The sequence below is a fragment of the Lynx rufus genome, unplaced genomic scaffold, assembly GCF_022079265.1.
Source record: "Lynx rufus isolate CCGP_SWC_20201006 ecotype Redwood Valley unplaced genomic scaffold, mLynRuf1.p SCAF_9, whole genome shotgun sequence".
NCBI classification, from domain to species: domain Eukaryota; kingdom Metazoa; phylum Chordata; class Mammalia; order Carnivora; family Felidae; genus Lynx; species Lynx rufus.
The window spans coordinates 58,957,019-58,980,943 of NW_025814897.1; the positions used below are offsets into that span (position 1 = coordinate 58,957,019).

General features: G+C 36.1%; 1 protein-coding gene across 2 annotated transcripts in view; it reads left to right on the forward strand.

Moving 5' to 3' along the window:
- FCHSD2 (FCH and double SH3 domains 2) overlaps positions 1–23,925 on the forward strand; it is a 310,129-nt gene that overhangs the window by 52,267 nt on the left and 233,937 nt on the right. For both annotated transcript variants that reach the window (XM_047072457.1, XM_047072456.1), the window contains one exon: positions 8,729–8,774. In XM_047072457.1, the coding sequence (XP_046928413.1) occupies positions 8,729–8,774 (46 nt within the window). The remainder of the gene's footprint in view (positions 1–8,728; positions 8,775–23,925) is intronic.

Consider the following 23,925-nt stretch of genomic DNA (forward strand, 5'->3'; position numbering starts at 1 on the left):
CTAGTGTAGCTTGTTTATGTAGCTTGTTTATTGTTTCCTAATTTAGTACTGTCTCCTCTACTTCTTCAAACTGTGAACAACAAAGCTCTTTCCCCAGCCCACGTCCCCTGTTTTCGTTGTTGCAAATGTGGTTTAAATTTTATACCTCAGGAAGTATACTTGAAGAAATGTAGACACCTCTGCCCTTGAGTTTTGGAGGCTTGTGCCTTATATTCACCCTCCTTCTCCAGTTTGTCTCTCTTTTGGCTTATCTTTCACTTATATTTCATATGTTTCCTAGTTTTATTGGAGATAATGTTTGCATGTATGTTTTTTATTCTCTTTATTGCTTTTGAGTAACTTCTGGGAGGAGTAAGAAGATTTTCACTTTGCTCTGTCATGAAGACCAGAGTTGCTTAAAATGTATTTTTTGTTAGTGCTGTGCATATTCATTTAGTCAAAATATTTAAACTGGATTAAATTTGATAATTCTAAGCTGTGGAATGTATTTGCACTTATTTAACAAAGACTTGTCTAACATTTAGTATGTGCCAAGTCTGTTCTAAGTGCTTTACAAATATGTACATTTCATCTTCATAATAATCCTGTGAGGTAGGTGTTCTTTTTATTCCCATTTAACCAATAGGACACTGAAGCACAGTCAGGAAAATTAACTTGCCCAAGGTTGCCTGCCTAATTAATAAGAAATAAGAACACTTTCTGCTTTTCATTTTATGACGATAGCATTTGTGGATCTTGGCACCATCCATTTATACCTTGTCTTAATGGATCCCTTGAGAAGAGAGTCTATGTCTTATTCATCTTTTTATTTCCAATGCCTCTTTAGCAGAATGCCTGAAATTCAGAAGATACTTGATGAATGTTGGTGACTATTTTTATTAGGAGCCAAGTAATTTCCTCTGTGCCAGACTTTTATAGTTTCAGTTCTTTATTCTACTTGCTTTGTTTAAAAAAAAGTTTTTTGTGTTTCATGTCATCATTTTAATGTTATTGCCATATTTGCTGTAATAATACCCCTAAAGACAGCCATTGTATTCCAGAACAAAATTATAAAGGTTTTTTTCTTAATGAAAGAATTATCAATATGCTAATAATATAAGCACTAATTCCCTTACCCCAGCTTGCTGTCCGTGTTAAAAAATTATCTTTTATATCCTAATATTAGTTCTATTTAAAGTATTATTTATAAAATAACAGAGGTGAACTAACTCAGAGTAGTAAAATGTGGTAGTTATAGTTCATTTGTTTTTGTTTTTTGTTTTTTTAGTCCATGCATATTTAATACTCATTTTTTTTTTTTCTATTTTAAGCATATATTACCATTTAGGGGCACCTGGGTGGCTCAGTCGGTTGAGCATCCGACTTCGGCTCAGGTCGTGATCTCACAGCTTGTGGGTTCGAGCCCTGCATCGGGCTGACAGCTCAGATCCTGGAGCCTGCTTCGGATTCTGTCTGCCTCGCTCTCTACCCCTCCCCCACTCGTGCTCCATCTCTGTCGTTGTCTCTGTTTCTAAAAAATGAATGAAAACCTTAAAAAAAAAAGAATATATCACCATTTTAAAAAACCTTTAAAAAAAGTTTTTATTTAAATTCCAGTTAAAGATACAATGTAATATTAGTTTCAAGTGTTCAATACAGTGATTTAACACTTCCATATAACACCCTCTGCTCCTCACAACAAGGGTACTTCTTCATCTCCCTCACTTATTTTACCCATTCCCCCACCCACATCCCCTCTGGCAACCATCAGTTTGTTCTCTATAGTGTAGAGTCTGTTTCTTGGTTTGCCTCTTTTTTTTTTTTTTTTTTTTGCCTTTGCTTATTTGCCTTGTTTCTTAAATCTACAGATGAGTGAGATCATACAGTATTTATCTTTCTCTGACTTATTTTCACTGAGCATAATACTCTCTAGCTCCATCCATGTCCCTGCAAATGGCAAGATTTCATTTTTTATTGCTGAGTTATATTCCATTATGAATGTATATGTATCACATCTTCTTTATCATCAGTTGATGGGCACTTGGGCTGCTTCCATAGTTTGGCTATTGTGGATAATGCTCCTGTAAACATTGGAGTGCATGTATCTCTGAATTAGTATTTTTATATTCTTTGGATAAAACACTTAGTAGTGCGATTGCTGGATTGTAGGGTAGTTCTGTTTTTAACTTTTTATTTTTTTTTTTATTTATTTTTTTTTTTAATTTTTTTTTTTCAACGTTTATTTATTTCTGGGACAGAGAGATACAGAGCATGAACGGGGGAGGGGCAGAGAGAGAGGGAGACACAGCATCGGAAACAGGCTCCAGGCTCTGAGCCATCAGCCCAGAGCCCGACGCGGGGCTCGAACTCACGGACCGCGAGATCGTGACCTGGCTGAAGTCGGACGCTTAACCGACTGCGCCACCCAGGCGCCCCTGTTTTTAACTTTTTAAAAAAGTTTATTTATTTATTTTGAGAGAGAGAAAGAGAGTGAGCACGCGTGTGTGCATAAGCAGGGGAGGGGCAGAGAGAGAAAGGGGAAGAGATAATCCCAAGCAGGATCCATGCTCAGCACAGAGCCCAACGGAGGGCTCTATCTCACGAGTGTGAGATCACAATCTGAGCTGATATCGAGAGTCCAACGCTTAACCAACTGAGCTAGGCACTCCTTTTTTAACTTTTGAGGAACCTCCATACTGTTTTCCAGAGTGGCTGCACCAGTTTGTGTTCCCACCAACAGTGCAAGAGGGTTCCCCTGTCTCCACATCCTCACCAACATCTGTTGTTTCTTTTGTTGTTGATTTTAGCTATTTTGACAGGTGTGAGGTGGTGATCTCTCATTGTAGTTTTGATTTGTATTTTCCTGATGATCAGTGGTGTTGGGCATCGTTTCATGTGTCTGCTGACCATCTGTATGTCTTCTTTGGAAAGATGTCTATTCATGTTGTCTGCCTATTTTTAATTGGATTATTCATTTTTTGGGTATTGAGTTTTATTATTTATTTATTTATTTATTTATTTATTTTTAATTTTTTTTTCAACGTTTATTTATTTTTGGGACAGAGAGAGACAGAGCATGAACAGGGGAGGGGCAGAGAGAGAGGGAGACACAGAATCGGAAACAGGCTCCAGGCTCCGAGCCATCAGCCCAGAGCCTGACGCGGGGCTCGAACTCACGGACCGCGAGATCGTGACCTGGCTGAAGTCGGACGCTTAACCGACTGCGCCACCCAGGCGCCCCTGGGTATTGAGTTTTAAAAGTTCTTTATATATTTTGAGTATATATCACTGTTGATCTATTATGCCAGTGATGGACACCTGGACTACTTCCTGTTTTTGTTTGTTTATGAATAAAGGTGCTATAGATATTTTTGTTGAGTGTTTTTAGGGATGTGTATTTTCATCTCTCTTGGTAAATGCCCACTATTAGAATTGCTGTGTCAAGATAGATGTGTGCTTAATTATATAATAAAAACCATATTTTTTCCCAAAGTGGTTGTATTATTTTACATTCCCACTACCAACATACTAGAGTTTTATAGCTCTATCATCCCATTGATATTTATAGTTATCAGTCTTTTAAGTTTTAGCCATCTGGTATGTGTGTTTATCTGTATTTTTAACATTCATCATTATGGTTATTATCCCATTTCCACTACCACCATTAATAATTTGAACATTCTTAGGTGTTCTGCTTATCCTGGTGATGAATTATTGAGTTAGGGAGTCCCCAAGACAACTCTCACTTTTGACACCAACCGCAAGTTTGGAGGTCTCAAAGGTTACCCTCACTTCTGACATGATTTGCAAGATCAGGGAGCCCCAGGACCACCCTTAGATTTGATAATTCAATAGAAGGACTCACAGAATTCATTGAAAGTTTACTGAAGTTGTGTGTGTGTGTGTGTGTGTGTGTGTGTGTGTGTGTGTGTGTTTTATAGTGAAAGGATATTACCTTATAATCAGCCAAGAGAAGAGGTATATTTGGTCACCATGATATGATTAACTGCCCGTGTGGCTGACCTTATTAGTTTCCAGCTTCTTCAGAGGTTGAACTGATAACCATGTGTTAGGAACCCCCCCTCTCCTCCACACCACTCTCAATAAATCACATTGCTGTCATAGACTATGCATGGCCTAAGGTCCCCAGGTAAACAAAAACACTGTTATCAGACATGACATTCCATAGGTTTAGAGATCATTCCCCAGAAGTCAAGGGCAAAGGCCAGACCTCTCTTGGGGCAAGGTTAATCCTTTACTGCACATTCATATACCCTCCTTGTTTTTTAAAGCTCATGTACACAAAATAGTTAGGTTTTCTGATACAGTCTGTCCAAGGTTGAGAAACTTAACTGGTCCATATGGATATAGATTGTGATCTTGGTTCTACTGAGCTATTTAATTCATACTCATGAAGAGCCTGATTTAGTTTCTATCCATTCATTCAGCAAACATTTACTGAATAAACTTCTTTAGCTTTCAGGCACTGTGCTACACATATAAATACAAAACACACTCCTTGCTCTCAGGGAACTCTGGTCAATTCACAATTAAAATACTTGAAGCAGGTGCTTTGTTACAACATGCTGGAGGACCTTAGAGAAAGGGTATCCAAATCACAAGTGGAATTCAGGAAGACTTTTTAGAGGTTATGCTTAAGCTAAGTTTTGAAGGATGAGGAAGAATTAAGCCAAATAATGGGGGAAGGGAATTCCAAGTAAAAAGGAGTACATTTGCTAGACTATGAGCATGAGCCTACTGGTCCTTTTAAGAACTTTAGCTGGGGCCTGAGATGTGAATGGGGGAGTTTACAGAGATAAAGTCACATACAACCTTAAGGGAATTTAGATTTTTACTCTGGGAGTGATGAGTTTTTTTAGGAATATTAGTAGGAGAGTAGCTTGATCAGATTTGTTTTAGAAAAATTATTTAGAATATTGGATTTTATTAGAGAAATAACTATTACAGGGATTTATTCTTACTTTATATATGTTGTTTATAGCAACATTATTTATAATAGGTAAGATATGAAACAACCCAAATTCATCAGTAGATAAATGAATAAACAAATTGTAGTATATCCATACAGTAGAGTATAATAATAATTGGATTTTTACAGTGGAGTGGAATAATAATTCAGTCACAAAAGGTAATGGAGTATTGATACCTTCTACAACTTGGACCTGGGAAACATACTAAGTGAAAGATGTCAGATACAAAGGGTCATGTATGATTCCTTTTATATGAAATCTCCAGAATAGGCAAATATGTAATAGAGGCAGAAAAATATATTACTTTTTGCCAGGGATAAAAGGAGGGGGAATGGAGAGAGTGATTACTTAATGAATATGGAGTGTTCTGGAGTAATGAAAAGGTTTTGAAAGTGGGTAGAGGTGGTAGTTGCATACTGTGAACACATGAAATGCTGTTGAACTGAACACTTTATTATTTATTTATGTATTTAATTTTTATTTTTATTTACTTTATTTTCTTTTATTTATTTATTTATTTTAACTGAACACTTTAAACTGGTTAATTGTGGGGTGCCTGGGTGGCTCATTCAGTTATGATCTTGTGGTTGGTGAGTTGGAGCCCTGCATCGGGCTCTGTGCTGACAGCTTGGAGCCTGGAGCCTGCTTCTGATTCTGTGTCTCCCTCTCTCTCTCTGCCCCTTTCCAGCTCATGCTCAGTCTCTCTTTGTCTCTCAAAAATAAATAAATGTTAAAAACATTTTTTAAAATTATTAGTTGTATGTCATATAAATTTCACCTCAAAAATATATACACATCCACATGGTATGAATTCAAATAACACAAACAATGCAGTAAAAGGTCTTCTAACACCAGTTCCTTTCTTCATATGGAGCCATTGTCAAGCCAGTTTCTTGTTAATATTTCAGAGAATTCTATCACAGTGATTTCCTAGGGGACCACAGTAGGCATTTTTCCACAGAATAGTTTTTCATTTAAGGGACTACAGATCTTCCTTGACTTACAGTGGGGTTATGTTTTGATAAACCCATTGAAAGTTGAAAATAATGACATTAGGTCAAAAATGCATTTTGTATACCTAACCTACAAAACATCATAGCTTAGCCTAGCCTACCTTAAACGTGCTCAGAACACTTAGATTAGCATACAGTTGGGCAAAATCATTTAACGCAAAGCCTATTTTATAACAAAGTGTTGACAATCTCATGTAATTTATTGACTACTGTATTGAAAGTGAAAACCAGAATTGTTGTATGGGTATAGAATGGTTGGTTATAAGTAAGGTGTTTACCATTGTGATTGCGTGGCTGACTGGGAGCTGGGGCGCACTGATGCTGCCTTGCACAACAGTGGAGAGTTTTGTGCTGGCCCAGGAAAAGATCAAAATTTAAAATTTGAAGTTCGGTTTCTACTGAATGCATATCACTTTTGCACCATTGTAAAGTCGAAAAATTGTAAGTCGAACCATTGCAAGTTGGGGACCATCTGTGTTCTAATGGAGTAGTATTGTAATTATAATACAGCATATATGGGTAAACATTTTCATGTAAAAAGATAGTATACTATATATACATTAATCTGTAACTTTTCTGTTTACTTAACATTGCGTCTTCTTGTAAAGTTGACGCAGTAGAATTTACTAAGTAATCCATGTTTTCTCCTTTGAATCAAAATGTCTTCTTTTTCAGTTACTAAATTTTTGTGTATTTAGGTGCATTTCTGACTTCTGTTTCATTATCTTTCTGTTTATTCATGTTCCATTACTAAGCTATCTTAATTATTGCCACCTTATTAAATTAGTTTTTTTTTATGTGGTGAAGGTAGGTCTTTTGAAATACTTTTTCAGAATCTTAATAACTGTTCTTAAGTGTTCATTTTTTCCATGTGAACTTTATAATCAACCTATTTAGGTAAAAGAAAAATGCTTTTGAAATATGGCAAACTTATCTCAACTCTCCAACCTTTGGCAACCACTAATCTACTTTATGTCTCTGTACGCTTGCCTATTCTGGGACATTCTCTATAAATGAAACCATGTAATATGTATCCTTTTATGTGGCTTCTTAGCATAGTGTTTTCCAGGTTCATCCATACTGTATCATGTATCAATATTTCATTCCTTTTTTGAATAATATTCTGTCATATGATATAGCACATCTTATTTGTCTGTTCACCAGTTAATGGACTTTTGGGTTGATTCCACTTTCTGGCTATTATGAATAATGTTGCTATGAACATTTGTTTACAAGTTTTTATATAGACAAGTTTTCTTGGGTATGTACCTAGGAATAGAACTGCTGGGTCAATATGGTAACTCTATGTTTAACCTTTTGAGGAACTCCTACACTATGATTGTCTAAAGCAGCTGCATCATTTTATATTCCTACCAGCATTGTACCAGTTCTAATTTCTCTACATCTTTGCCATCGCTTGTTCTTGTCCATCTGTTTAATTATAGCATCCATTAATATTTTTAAAGATGTTTATGAGAAACTGATGTTGAATTTTAACAAATGCCTTTTCATCTTCTATGGAGATTATGAGAAGATTTTTTTGTTCTCTCTTGATACTGTGAATTATAACAAATAGGTTTCTAATATTAATGATGTTGATTTTGAATAGTTGTCAACTTGGATTTGTTTTCTTTCTTTAGAACAGAAAATTACTTAGTAGACATGTAATTGTTTCATAACAATTAAAAATCCACCGAGAATTTTAAAATTAATTGATACGCACATTCAGAATAAGAGTTCCATTTTCTTGGAGACTTCACTTGAACATCCTTATTTTAAGATGAGTTCCATCTAGGCTTTCAAGCTAAATAAATAAACACTGAATGCTAAATGAATACTACTACTGAATAAATAGCTTAAATGTTTGCTTTCATGTTTTGTGAAATATTAGAAAATACTACCTCCTTCAAAATATGGGTAAGTTTTCAGATTTTTTTTTTTTTTTTTTTTTTTTTTTTTGAGAGCGAGTGAGCACAGGTGGGGAGAGCCTCACTCCCAGGGCAGAGCCTGATGCAAGGCTCAGTCCCACGACCCTGGGATTACTGACCTGAGCTGAAATCAAGAGTCAGACACTTAACCGACTAAGCCACCGAAGTGCCCCAGTTTTCAGATTTTTTAATGATGAAAGTATAAGCTAGTTCATTTTAGTTTCTTCTGCCTGGGTATTTATGATAGGTGAGAAGATAACATATATACATACATATATATATGTATATACATATATATATTTTAATTTATTTTTGAGAGAGAGAGAGTGGGAGGGAGAGGGCAGGGAGAGGGGGAGAGAGAGAGAGACAGAGAGAGAGAATCCCAAGTAGGCTCTGCACTGTGAGCGCAGAGCCTAATGTGGGGCTTGAACTCATGAACTGTGAGCCAAAAACCAGAATTGGGTGCTTAACCGACTGAGCCACCCAGGCGCCCCGAGCACTTAATATATTCTAAATAACTAAATTTTACTCTATCATTTGACATGGGTACTGTTATAACTATCCCCATTTTGAGGCACAGAGAAGTCAAGTGACTTGACCAAGATCATAGGGCTACTAAGTGGTAGAGCCAGAATTTGAATGTAGTTTTTCTGAGTCCAGAGCCTTTTGTCAGCAGTGTTCCTAGAACATAAGATGAATAAAATATTGTCCTTTCCCTGAACACAGTTTTTACCAGGTAGTATCTGAGGATGTGTTGATAAATTTACATAAAATTATTGTTATACTTCTGCTAATGAATTTTTATTTGTGTTTTTAGGACATTCAGTCAGAAGAAGGCTGCTATTGAAAGAGAGTATGCACAGGTAAGCTTGGAAATTGAGGTGACCATTCTAGGTATACCTCTTCTTTGGCTTAAAGGCAGATCTACTCATTAGAGAGAAACTTGTTATCCCTGCATCCTGTTTTTCTTCTTATTTCTGACTATCTCACTTTGATTCTCTCTTTACTCCATTTGAATCTCTAGATGAGGAGCTAAGTTGCTCCTTACTACAATGAAGGTTATGAACTTTTGGAGAGAAGATAATATTTGTAGCAGTTGTAAGGTATTTACAAATATAAATAATAATGCATATACTTTATAAGTATATATAGGTGACTCTCGAACAACATGGGCTTGAACTATGATTGTCCACCAATATGTGGGGTTTTTTTTGGATAAATATATGTACAGTACTGTAAATGTATGTTCTCTTCCTCATAGTTTTCTTAATAACAGTTTCTTTTCTCTAGCTTACTTTATTGTAAAAATACAGTATATAATATAAAATATATGCTAATTGACTGCTTATGTTATCAGTAAGTCTTCTGGTCAATAGTAGCAATTAGTGGTTAAATTTTTAGGAGTCAAAAATTATATGGGAATTTTTGACTACATTGGGGGTTGGCATCCCTAATTGCTGCATTGTTCAAGCGTCAGCTGTATATTCATTCTCTTACATATCCCATTCTTTGCAGTCTTATGGAAGGTTTATTTTGTTCAGTCGGGCATTTATTTAGGTCCCTATTGACAGAGAATGATGTACTTTGAATGGATGACATAGTTCTATTTCTAGGGAAATTTAAGCATTTCATTCTTTTATTTATTTATTTAAATTTAAAAAAATGTTTATTTATTTTTGAGAGAGACAGCACATGAATGGGGGAAGGGCAGAGAGAGAGGGAGACACAGAATCTGAAGCAGGCTCCAGGCTCCGAGCTGTCAGCACAGAGCCCAGTGTAGGGCTTGAACTCGTGAACTATGAGATCGTGACCTGAGCTGAAGTCAGACGCTCAACCGACTGAGCCACCCAGGCACCCCTTTTCATTCTTTTATTTTAATTAGAATCTTATTTGCTCCCAGATAACTAAATGTGCCAAGAAAAAATTATGTTGATATATCATTTTATAGATATGTAAGAAATAATAATTACCTTTCCTTGTACAAAAATAGTATGACATGATTTGGAAATTTTGGCCCTTGTAAGCAATTGCTTTCTTTGTGGAATAGAATTCTAAAATCGATCTCCTCCCACTCCCAAAATTATAAAAGTTGTATGTGAAACAAAATTTGAAAATACAGGAAAGCATTAGAAGGAAATGCTGTACAGGGTAACTACTTATGGCTGCTGTTGTTATTCTTATAAATAGTGAAATTGGGATATGAGTTTTTTTGTGTTTTGTCAGATTTTGATTTTAATTTTTACTCTGATTTCATTGTAGTTAACAAGGTAACTGTGTTTTATTTGATAGTCTTAGATAATTATCCGTTTCTTGAAAACTAGATAGATTCATTAATTCAGTTGTTAGTTATTGAGTGGTTATTAATCAGGTGTTTTACATAACGAATTAGCATCAGTTCTAGTAATTAGTGTTGAACCTTATTCTGTGCTTATATAGGAAGTATTAGTAATGATGGGTAAAATTTATTGAATCCTTGTGCCAGGCACTTTGCTGATTATTTTACATTATGTTATCTGGTTTAATCCTCTCAATAAACCTGTGACATAGGGACAGTTATCATGCCCTTTACAGATATGTTTCCCCTGGGATCAAAGTATATGATCTGTTCTTAAAATTTATATGAAGTGGAAAATTTTTGTGTGATCTATTCTTCTGTAACATGATTTAAAAGTTTAATAATAAAATAAGTAGGATAGGTTCATGGTTAAAAATATAAGAGTACATTAAATTGTATGAAAATCAGCAGTCCTTTGTCCCATTTGCAATCACCACCCTCGGAGAAAAGATTAAAGGTAGACAACTGTTTTGGTTCTCCTAGGGATCATTTCCATATCTTTAAATAATGTGCTTATAACTGATTCATGATTTGTCAACTCTAGACATTATTGCTGGATTACTTCTTATAATAAATGAGAAATTAGCTTCCTAAGCCATTCCTTTTTGGCCTACCCTTTCCAATGTAATACAGCACTATTTTAGTGGCTTTGTTATTTTTCTCACTCTAAGTGATATATTTAGATTTCTATCTTTTGTTCAATTAAGGGCACATATGTGTTTTTATGTGTGTTTGTAAGTGTGTTTATAACATATTTATGATATTTTTATGTAGATGTATGTACTTTTTGTGTATATATGTATGTATATAGTAAAGTAGAATTGCGTTTAGAAAGCAGTCTAATTTATTCTTGAAAATTTTCTTTAAATGTCTTTTAAGTAAATTTTACCTGGTTTTGTTTATACAGTTCTATATAATAATGTATAAATGGTATATGGCACCTAATAATATATAGTTCAAAATTTCATGTAATAATATTCAGAAATTAAAATGTTTCGATATCTCTCTGATTGGGACATTTGAGCATTTATGGAGAGTCAGGGTGCTGATTCTTCTTGTTATTTGTCATATTTTCATTTCAGATGATTTTTCTCAGTTCTTACTCTTCAATGTTTTTCCAGTTAATTTTTCAATTCATTTCTTGTGGATATAGACAAAGCTATCTCTACACTCTTTTTTTAGTCGCCTCAACAGTGTTTTTACTTCTTGTCAATAGAAGAGAAACCCCTGAAATGACTGACATTCTGTCTGTGGATTTTGCCAGTTTACACTGATTATGTCAGGCTTATTATTTGCATTTGCTCTCTGAGGACATAACTCTCATTGGTGATAGGGTGTGGTCATAGAGGACAGCTGGACTATTTAAATTATTTCTTTTTCTTTCCTTCTCTGGCTCAGTATAGAGTTGAAATTTGGGGGAGTAGATCTTAAAAATGGAAATGGGGTACTTGGCTACCTTAGTTGTAGAGCATGCAACCCTTGATCTCAGGGTCATGAGTTCAAGCCCCATGTTGCTTAAAGATTTAGAAATTGAAATATTACATATATACAGTAAGATGGATAAATATTCAGTATACTGTTTGATAAATTTTTATGAAGTGAACACAGCCTTGTAACTACTATTCAGATTAAGATGTAGAACATTACCAGGGTCCCAGAAGCAGTTATTACTCCTACCTTCCAGTGGTAACCAGTACACTGATTCTTATCAGAATAATTGTTACTTTGGATTTCTTACTGTTTTTGAATTTAAATTAAATAATATCATGTACTATGTACTCTTCCGATTTCTTTCATTCAGCATTAAGTTTTGAGCTTCATATATGTTGGATATGTAGATTCATATCTGTTAGGTATACCTAGGTGTAGAACTAGGTATATACTGGGTCACCAGGTATATATGTATATTAGCACTTAAGTAGTTATAGCTAGTTTTCGAAAACGGTTGTACCAGTTTACATGCTTAGCAGCAATGTATGAAAGTTTCAGTTGCTCCACATCTTTGCCAAGAATTGGTATTGTCTGAAATTAAAAAGTAACATTCTTTTTAATTTTTAATGTTTATTTAATGTTAGCACAGAGCCACAGAGCCGGACGTGGGGCTCAAATTCAAGAACCGCACAGTCATGACCTCAGCTGAAGTCGGATGCTTAACCGACTGAGCCACCTAGGCGCCCCAAAAAGTATACATTCTGTTGAATGTATAATATCATATTTTTAATAAGCCATTTAAAAATTGATGTATAACATGCATACAGAAAAATGTGTAGATCCTAAGTGCACAGCTCCATGAATTTTCAGTGAACACACCCCTATAGCCAGTACCCTGGTCAAGAAACAGAACCTGGATGGCTTAGTCATTTTAGTGTCTGACTCTGGATTTCAGCTCAGGTCATGATCCTGTCGTGGGATCAAGCCCTGCTTCAGGCTCTGTGTTGGGTGTGGAGGCTGCTTGGGATATTCTCTCTCTCTCTAGCTCTCTCTCTCTCTCTGACCCTTTCCCACACTCAAGCATGCTCTCTCTCTCTCAAAAAAAAAAAAAAAAAGAACAGAATATTAACACCACCCCAAAAATCCCTCTTGTGCTCCCCCTTTACTGTCCTGACTCTTACACAAGTATTCGCTATACTGTTTTCTTATACCGCCTTATTGAATTATATACCACGTGAAACTATCATCACAATCAAGATAAGAACATGTCTATAGCTACCAAAAGATTATAATGTCTCATTATAATCCTTCCCTTTCACTCACTCTTCAGTAGTCATCTTTCCCCCATTATTACTCAGGCAATCTCTAATCTACTTTCTATCACTATAGATGAGTTTGCATTTTTTAGAAGTTTAATTCCATATAAGTAGAATTATATGTACTCTTTTGTTTGGCTTCTTTCATCAGCATAATTATTTACAATTATTGCATAATTATTTCAGTTATGTTGTATCAGTAGTTCATTTCTCTTTTTTGCTGAGTAGTATTGTATGGGTTTCCACAATTTGTTTATCATCACTTTTTTTTTTTAAGTTTATTTCTTTTGAGAGAGAGAGAGAGGGAAAGAGAGAAAGTGTATGTGTGTGTGGGAGGTACAGAGAAAAAGGGAGAGGGAGAGAGAGTCCCAAGCAGGCTCTGCACCAGCAGCACGGAGCCCCACACAGGGCTTGAACTCAGGAACCATGAGATCATGACCTGAGCCAAAGTCAAGAGTTAGACCCTTAAGCGACTGAGCCACCCGGGTGCCCCTATGCATTCACCTCTTGATGGATATTTGAGTTGTTTCTATTTTTAGATATTAGAAATAAAGCTACTATGAACATTTTTGTGTATGAAATGGTTTCATTTTTCTTTGGTAAATACATTGGAGTATAATGGCTGGGTCTTTCTTAAATAACTGCCAAACTGTTTCCAAAGACATTGTACTATTTTATGTTCCCATCAGCAGTATGTGAGAGTTATCAGTTGCTCTGCATCGTCCCCAACACTGCATATAGTCTTTCCAATTTCAGATATTGTAATAGGTTCATAGTGATATTTATTGTAGTTCTAATTTGCATTTACATAACAGTTAATGTTAAGCATCATTTTCATGCATTTATTTGCTATTGGTACATACTTGCAATACATATTGGTACATTTTTGGTGAAGTTTTCAAATCTGCTAATTTAAAAAAAGTTATTTGTTTTCTTATTTAAGAAAACTTTTCATTATGAAAAATTTTCAAGCATATATGAAAGTAAGAATTAGAACACTGAATTCTTATTAGCTGTAACGCAGCCGTAGCTATTACCTACATCACCAAACATTTCATTTATAGCTTCCTGCTTGCTGTCCCTTGCTAGTTACTTTTTAAAAATACTTCTGAGAGGCATAATTTATGTATCATTGAAAATCATCTGTTTGTGGGGCACCTGGGTGGCTCAGTTGGTTGGGTGTCCGGCTCAGGTCATGATCTGGCAGTTTGTGAGTTTGAGCCCTGTGTTGGGCTCTGTGCTGACAGCTTGGAGCCTGGAGCCTGCTTCAGATTCTGTGTCTCCCTGTCTGTCTGTACACCCCCCAAAACGCCCGCGTGCTCTCTTGAAAATAAACATTAAAAAGAAAATCATCCATTTGTAATTAAATGTTTTTTTTTTGCAAATTTATAGATTTATGCAATCATGAGCACAGTTCAGTTTTAGAATATTTCTGCAAATCCAAGTTTTCTGTACTTGTTTGTAGTCAATCTCTGTTGCCCAAGGCAACCGTCAGCTTTATGGCTCTATAAATTTGCCTTTTCTGGACATTTCAGAAAAATATACTCCTACAAAATACAGTCTTGTCTGGCTTTCGCTTAGGAAATTTTTTTTTTCCAAATGTTTTTGAGGTTCATACATGTTTTATCATGTATCAGTAACTCATTCCTTTTACTGGTGAATAATATTCCATGGTAGGGATACACACACACACACACACACACACACACACACACACACACACAGTACATTTGTTTATCCATTCACTAATTGGTAGGTACTCGGATTGTTTCTAGTTTGGGCTATTATGTATAATGCTGCTATAGACATTCACATAGTAATCTTTAATTGGACCTATGTTTTCATATTCTTGAGTGTATACCTAGAACTGGAATTGCCAGGTCATTTTGGTAAGTTTATTTTTAACTTTTTAAAGAAATAGTCAAACTGTTTTCTATATTGGCTGTATAATTTGCACTACCATCAGCAGTGTATGAAGGTTCTAATTCATCATGTTCTTGCCAATACTTCTCATTGTCTTTCTTTTTAAAGTTTGTTTATTTTGAGAGAGAGAGAGAGAGAGAGAGATAATGAGAAGGGGAGGGGCAGAAAGAGGGAGAGAGAGAACCCCAGTCAGGCTCCATACCATCAGTGCAGAGCTTATCTTGGGGCTCAATCTTGCAAACTGTGAGATCATGACCTGAGCTGAAATCAAGTGTCCTATGCTTAAATGACTGAGCCACCCAAGCACCCATCTTTCTGATTATAGCCATTATCATGGCTGTGATCATTTTGCCACTGTGAACTGTGAACATTCTTGTATGTGTCTTTTGGTGACTGAATGTAGTCTATTGGGTATATAACTAATGAGTGGATTTGCTGTGTCATATGTATTTAACTTTGGAAGATTTTTTGAAATGCTTTTCTAAAGTGATTATTGTTATTTACACTTCTACCAGTTGTGAGTGAGAGCTGTAGTTGATTTAAAACTTTGCTTTTGGGGGCATCTGACTCTAGATTTTGGCTCAGGTCATGATCTTGGGGTTCTTGGGTTCAAGCCCCAAGTGCTTGGGATTCTTTCTCTCTTTGTCTCTCTGTTCTTCCCCTGTGCTCGCTCATGTATGCTGACTGCAGTTGTGACATGTTGTCAATGGTTAGATATGCCCTGATTTCAGAGATCTTAAAATGCTTAGAAAAATATGTATCTTTTTTTATTTAAAATTTTTTTTAAATGTTTTTTTAGTTTTTGAGAGAGAGAGACAGAGTGCGAGCAGAAGAGGGGCAAAGAGAGAAGGAGACACAGAATCCAAAGCAGGCTCCAGGCTCTGAGCTGTCAGCACACAGAGCCTGATGCAGGGCTGAAACTCATAAACCGTGACATCATGACCTGAGCCGAAGTCGGATGCTTAACCAGCTGAGCCACCCAGGCGCCCCTAAAAAAATACGTATCTTAAAAAAAATTTTTTAAATGTTAATTCGTTTTTGAGAGAGAGAGAGAGAGAGAGAGAGACCGAGCACAAGCAAGGGAGGGGAGAGAGAGGGAGACACAGAATCTGAAGTGGGCTCCAGGCTCTGAGCTGTCAGGATAGAACTTGATGCAGGGCTCAAACCCACAAACTGTGAGATCATGACCTGAGCTGAAGTTGGATGCTTAACCATCTGAACCACTCAGGTGCCCCTAAAAAATATGTATCTTAATAGAATTGATTAGTTGTCTTCTTTTTTTATTCAGGCTATGTAGAGATTTCATTGTTTGAAGAAAAGTTGAAATGGTGGGGGGGACATTAAGAAAGGATGCTCCTACTGGCTTTTTTCTTTTATCACCTGAGGAATATGTTGCAAAATAAAATATTCATAACGTTATATATATATATAATATTCATATTGGGCTTTTGTCTTGATTGGGGGGGGGCTGTATGGGAGTAGATATATAAATACTTTATTTGTATGTATTGCTATAGCCACTGGCTACATATTTTTCAATTTATGGACAAGAAATGGGACACTAATTCAAACGAAGAAATTTTCTATCTGAAATAAATCAAATTAATGAACTGGGAAAATTACTTCCCTGACTTTTTTTTCTTCCTTCATTTTTGAAAGGAAAATGATGACCATTCTCCCTTCCATTCTTTTCAGGCTACACAGATATGCTAATGAGTATGAAACTGCTTCTCAGTCTATGTGTACCTGTATAAGATGGTCTTTATTGTTTTACTGCCTTAGATAGTTTTCCTAATCTCTGTAAATTGTTGTAACCTAGCTTTGTTAAATAATGGATTTCCCTAGTATAAAGAGGGTGATGAATTAAATTTGTGGGCCTTTGCACATGGAGTATTAGATATCCCAAGTCCTCGTCTCTGGGAAATAGTATGAGATAAAGTAATGGGAGGATCTTCTTGCCTTTGGGAAGCATTGTAAAAATTCTCCCACTATTAGAACATCTACTGTTTCATTAAAACAACTACTTAACTATTTTATTATGCCAGAATTTTTAAACAACTATCTCTTGAAGTCTTAAAAATTTTTTAAAAGTCTTTAAAAATACAACAATAATTTAGATTTTATAATATAAATCCATGCGGTAGGGTTGACTTTATTGAAATTTGCTTTATAACCCAAGTTATCTAAAATGTATTTCTAACAAGAATCAGTTAACAGTTACTACTTTAAGCCATAAGAGATTTACAAAAATTTCCATTGTGTTAACTGATTTTAGATTTTGGAATTTTTTTACTGAATTGAATAGAAATATCATGAAGGTATTTTCCTTTAATCTTTTGTTTGGAGAAACTGCAAATCTACAGAAATGTTGAAAGAATTATATACTGAAGAATAATGTTAATTGCCTCTCAATATTTTTAAGTTTATTTATTTATTTTGAGAGAGATAGAGACAGCATGAGTGGGGGAGGAACAGTGGGAGAGGGAGACCAAGAATCTAAAGCAGGCTCCACACTGTCAGCACAGAGCCTGATGCAGGGGTTGAACTCACAAAACCATGAGATCATGACCTGAGTTGAAACTAAGAGCCAGACCTTTAACTGACTGAGCCACCCAGGCATCTCTAATTGCCTCTGTATTAACCTAGTTACTAACATTTTGCTATATTAATGTCAGTACACATTTTTTTCCTAAGCTGGATTGAGAGTAAGTTTCAGTCATCATCCTTCTCTTCTACATATTTCACTTTGCATCTTCTGAGAACAAGACCATTTTTCAAAATATAATGTCATCATCACATCAAAGATAATAATAATTCTGTAATATCAAATATGTAGTTTATATTCAGATTTCCTCATTTATTCTCGAAATGTCAAAAGCAGTTTTCCCAAGATCCAATTAAGGTTTGCACATTGCATTTGGTAGATAATGTTTCTTGATTTTATTTAGAATATTTCCTCCACTTTTTTTGTTTTTCATAACATTAACTCTTTGATAAGTCTGGTCATTTGTATTATAAAATGCTTTTTTGTATTTGGAATTTTTTATATTTGGGATTTTTTGTTTCTTTCCTTCATGATTAGCTTTACATTAAATATGAGCAGAAATACTATGTAGGTGATATTGGGCCTAATAAGATTTTACAGTTTCTCTTAGTGACTTGGATAGATTAGAATGCAACATCACTAATACTACCATTTTTCAAGCCTGATTGAATCTATAATAACGATGATAGGTTTTTGTCTTTTATTTTCAAAATTGTCTCAAGCTATGTATTTTTTTTTTTTTTTTGCTATATTATATATTTCTGGTGCTCTAAGAAATGAAGTTTTGTTATGTTAAAGTTTTGGCAAGGCATAATTGGAGAAAAATCAAACATTTGAGAATTTAATTTTAACTTTTACATTTCAGATTAAGCACTAATGTAAAAGCCAATATATGTTCTTAACCATTACATGTAGATGCATTTAAAAATCAACTGAGGGGTGCCTCAGTCAGTTGAGTTAATCCGACTCTTGATTTGGCTTGGGTCATGATCCCAGGGTCGTGGTATTGAGCTCTGCTCCGCGTCTGCCTCTGCTGGTCGAGGAGCCTGCTTAAGATCCTCTCTCTCCCTTTTCCTCTATCCCTCTCCCTTGATCACGTGTGCGCATGCTGTCTCTCTCTCAAAAATAAATAAACATCTAAAATAAAATTAAAAACAAAATTTAAAAATCAACTGAAAATTATAATTTGCCCTTATTGTGGGAATTTCCTTTAGAGAGTCTGGTACTTGTTAAATTGAAAGTACGTAAAACATCTTTGTTACCAAGTGTCTAATGATAATTTTGATAATGACACTGTTACAGCCTTCCTTTTCAGAAAATTCCATAGTTTTTCTATTTGTTGTTGGTACATGACCTACCACAAAAAGAAATGGTCAAGACTACCACAAAAAGAAATAGAATTGCAATTTATATAAGCACTTTTATTTTATTTATGTATTTATGTATTTATGTATTTTAATTTTTTAACTTAATTTATTTTAAAAAATTTTTAGTGTTTATTTTTGAGAGAGAGAGAGAGAGAGAGAGACAGAGTGCAAGCAGGGGAGGGACAGAGAGAGAGGGAGACACAGGATCCAAAGCAGGCTCCAGGCTTCCAGCTGTCAGCACAGAGCCCGGTACAGGAGCTTGAAGTCAGGAACTGTGAGAGCATGACCTGAGCTGAAATTGGCTCTTAACTGACTGAGCCACCCAGGTGCCCCTTTAATTTTTTTTATTTTTGAGAGAGAGCACACATGTGCATATGAGAGAATGCAAGCAGGGGAGGGGTAGAAGGAGAGAGAATCTTAAGTAGGCTCCTCGACCAGCACAGAGCCCCATGCCACTATCTCCATCTTAGCGTGAGATCATGACCTGAGCTGAAATCAAGAGCTTAATCGACTGAGCCACACAGGTACCCTTATTTGAGCACTTTCAATCTCCTCTACCAGTTTCAATGTTAAAACAGCCTTTAAAAGTGTGGTGGTCGTGTTTTGGTTCCTTTTTAATATTTTAGTCTGGTGGTTTGCCTCTGTCAGGAGCTCAATCTTGTGAATGTTATTTCTTTAGTTAGATATTAAGAGAATCTATGTACTAGAAGGATTCACCACATTTAATTTTTTTATAAAGTACTATTTTTAAATTAGAAGGTTTTTAAAAGATATACCAGTTTCCACGTGTTGGGAAATATTTATCAAACACTCTTCTAGGTACTGTGACACTACCCAAAAAAGTCCTAAAGCTTAGAGAGCTTACGTTCTATCGGTGTGTTGTCTTCCAATTAAATATATTAATTTCTTTTCCTTCAAAGGCACTGATATGGCATTATAACCAATTGTAAAAGAATGATCTCTATAGAATTATATTACTAGTTGCATAATATTGTCATCCTCTGTGCAAAGGATTGATTGGCCAAAAGGGTTGAATATTATTTGTGAAATATAGAGAGCATTACAGATAAGCCACCCCAATAGAGAAATATTATAAAGGAAAATAATTCAGATGGATTGATCATATGACAGCAATTTGAAAAACGTACCTTAAACATATGCACAGTAAACCTGTAATACATTTTTAGGGGGATGTTAGAAGAAGGAAAGACAATCATATTGCATAACCTTACTTACACCTAAAGGGATTTGAGCAATAAACTTTTTCAAGTTTCTTGGTACTTTCAGTTTCCTACAAGAGTATTAATGCTTTATTTTTAAGCCTGGTTTGTGAAATTCACTTTGTAATTCTCCAGAAATAACAGATGTGTTGCATATCTATTTATCCAAACAGAAGAAATGAATCTCTGAAAACACAGAAGCCATGTAAGAGTCACTAAACAACCTTAAATATTAGGGTAAAATCAAGTCTGGCTTTTGACTGCATTTAACTTACCACTTGAGGTGTTGGTAAAATCATTTGCAGTATTCAAACTGAAAATGCTAAAGGCAAGTTCTGTGTATTAATTTATTTCCTGTAGTCTTTGGCAGAATGCTGCTAGTGAAAGAAGGATACAAAAGGTTACTGTGGCTAGAGAGAAGGAGCAGGAAAAGATTGTGGACTTTAAGGGCGGTTCCTTGCCTGAGGACAAACAGAACAAATATGGACACCCTGTCAAATAGCCTGTGGTGACACACTGTTGTGCCTAAAGTTTTTGCTATTTTTATTCTTTTGAGAAAGAAGTTTATGAAGAGTTGGGCATACTACCCAAGAAGTTAGTGTTATGTGTATGTGGTGGGATTCTTTTTTGGTAAATTTCATCAGCATAGAAATTTAAAATGTAACTTAATTTAGCCTTGTGCAGTTAGCTTTCTGGCCATTGCTGTTACAGAAGATTGGCAAAATTGTTTGAAATGGTGGACTATATACTTGGAGCTTTTTGTTCTACCAGTCTCTTCCCGTAGAACAATGAGGATAACTATCTGGAGAGAAGATTGAGGATTATTTTCTGTGTTTATGTTGATTCTTAATTTTATTTATTTATTTTTAAATTTCTTAATGTTTATTTTTGAGACAGACAGAGATAGGAGCCTGAGCGGGGGGAGGAGCAGAGAGAGGGAGACACAGAATCCAAAGCAGGCTCCAGGTTCTGAGCTGTCAGCACAGAGCCTGACTGTGGGGCTCAAACTTATAAGCCTTTGAGCTGTGAGATCATGACCTGAGTTGAAGTTGGATGTTAACCGACTGAGCCACCCAGGTGCCCTGTCTGCTCTAATCTTTATTATTTTCTTCCCTCTGCTAGCTTTGGGTTTAGTTTGTTCTTTTTTTTCTGTTCCTCATATTCCCCCCCGCCCACCAGGGCTACTGGCTGCTTGGTTTATTTTCCACTTGGTGCAAGGCACATGGTTACAGGGTGTTGGGAAGGCTTGCCTGTGGCTTGGGTAGTAAAAAGTGGCATTCTCTCAACTTCCTTTTTGGTGTTTTGTTATTTTGATGTAAAAGAACCCAAGTACTTCTGCCACAGCCCAGCTAGTCTAGGAGGGGAGGGGAGGGAAAAGAGGGAAGGGAGGGGCTCTGATGAGCCTAGAGCCTCCTGAAGCCTGACAGGGGCCCCTCAGGACTGGGGCCCGGTGTTGGCTTTGCCAGGCTGGCCACCAGGCTGCTTCCTCATGGCTTCCAGAGCCAGGTCTCAGGTGATCGAGCTGCCGAAGTCCTGGGGAGATTCCCAACGCTCTGGGGACTCCAACACTGTATCCATGAATGGGAGAGTGGACTTCCTGAGAAAGAAGCTTGCCCACCAGTGACCTCGGTTGGCCTTGGGGAGATGCCAGTAATAGTCGTGGGTGGCCACGAGTGAGCCGCTGGAGGAGATGACTGCCATGCTGTCGCTTGTGGGCCTGTTGCAAGGTGACCCCTTGCAGGCCTCGTTGTGCAATAATGGGTGGCAGGGACAGGGACGCTAGGCCACGGAGCCCTTTTGCAGAGGAGACCCCCCAAGGCTGCTCCACGACCAAAGTGCATGCGGAGTCTCTGTTCCTTATGTTCTAAAGTTAGGTTGTTGATCTGAGATCTTTCTTGTATTTTAATATGTGCATTTATAGCTATAGGGGTGGCTGGGTGGCTCAGTTGGTTAAGCAGCCAACTTTGGTTCAGGTCATGATCTCACAGCTTGAGGGCTCATGGGTTCGAGCCCTGCATCAGGCTCTGTGCTAACAGTACAGAGCCTGGAGCCTGCTCTCAATTCTGTGTCTCCCTCTCTCTCTGCCCCTCCCCTGCTTGTGCTCTGTCAGTCTGTCTGTCTCTCTCTCTCTCTTAAAAATAAATAAACATTAAAAACAAATTAAAAAACATTTTCCCTTTGGCACCGCTTTCGCTGTGTCCCGTAATTTTTAGTATGTTGTGTTTTTCATTTTCAGTATTCTCTAGATAGTTTCTAGTTTGCCTTATGATTTCTTCTTTGAGCTAGTGGTTGTTTAAAAATGTGTTATTTCGGGTGCCAGGGTGGCTCAGTTGGTTAAGCATCTGACTCTTGATTTCGGCCCAGATGATGATCTCACAGTTGTAAGATTGAGCCCTGTATGGAGCTCCATCCTGGGCATGGAGCCTGTTTAAGATTCTCTCTCCCTCTCTCTTTGCCCTGTCCCCTGCTTGCTCTTTCTCTCTCTCTCAAAAAGTGCATGTTTCATTTACACAATTTTGTGAATTTTTCAGTTTTCTTTTTTTTATTGATTTCTAACCTTTTCCCATTGTTGACAAGGAAGATACTTTGTATATCTATCTTTTAAAACCTATTGAGACTTCAATTTGTGGTGGCCTCTAATGTATGGTTTTTCTTGGAAAGTGTCCCATGTGTGCTTGGGAATAATGTGTGTTCTGTTGTTATTGGGTACAGTGTTCTGTTTATATTTGTTAGGGCTAGTTAATTTTGTTGTTGTTTAAGTTCTATTTCCTAACATTCTATCTGGTTGTTCTGTTTATTTTTGTGAGTGAGATTTTGAAGTCTTTATTAATTTGAAGTATCTAATTCTCCTTTTAGTTCTATCAGTTATTGCTTCATATATTTTGATGATCTTTCACTAGGTACATGAACATTTATAATTAATAAGTATTCTCATTGTATTGAAACTTTTATTAATGTATGATGTTCTCTTTGTCTTGTGACCTTTATTTATTTATTTTTTTTTGAGTTTATTTATTTTTGAGATAGAGGAGGGGCGGGGGGCAGAGAGAGACAGAGAGAGAGTCCCAAGCAGACTCCGCACTGTCAGCACAGAGCTCAGTGCAGGGCTGGAAACCATGAACTGTGAGATCATGACCAGAGCAGAAATTGAATTGGACGCTTAGCCAACCAAGCCACCCAGGCATGCCTCATGACCTTTCTTGACTTATAATGTATTTTGTCTGATATTAGTGTAGCTCTCTTTTGGTTGCTATATGCATGCAATATCTTCTTTTTACTTTACTTCAACCTGTTTATGTCTTTGGATTTCAAGTGAGTCTTGTGTAGACAGCATATAGTTGGATCATGTATTTTTACCCATGCCAATCTGTTTTTTTATTGGAGTGTTTAATCCATTTATTAAAGTAATTACTGATAAGGACTTAATTATGTCATTGTGCTCTTTGTTTACTGTGTGCCTTATAGCTTTTTCATTCCTTATTTTCTGAATTACTATCTTTTGTGTTTATTTCATTTTTTTGTAGTGAAATGTTTAAATTACTTTCTCATTTCCTTTTATGTATATTCTATAGCTATTGTGTTTGTAATTAGCAAGGGAATTACATTTAGCATCCTAAAGTTATGACACTCCTACTTGAATTTATACCAGCTTAACTTCAGTAGTAGAAAAGCTGTTCTTTTAAGGCACCATTCCCACCCTTTTCACTTGCTAATATCCCATAATGACATTTTAATACATTGTATGCCCCAAAATATAAACAAGTAATTTTCAAAATGTATTTAGTTTCTTAAATTATGTAGAAAACAGGATTTGAGTTACAAATCAAAGTTACACTAATACTTGCTTTTATGCTGATAATTTTTTTCTTTAAATGTA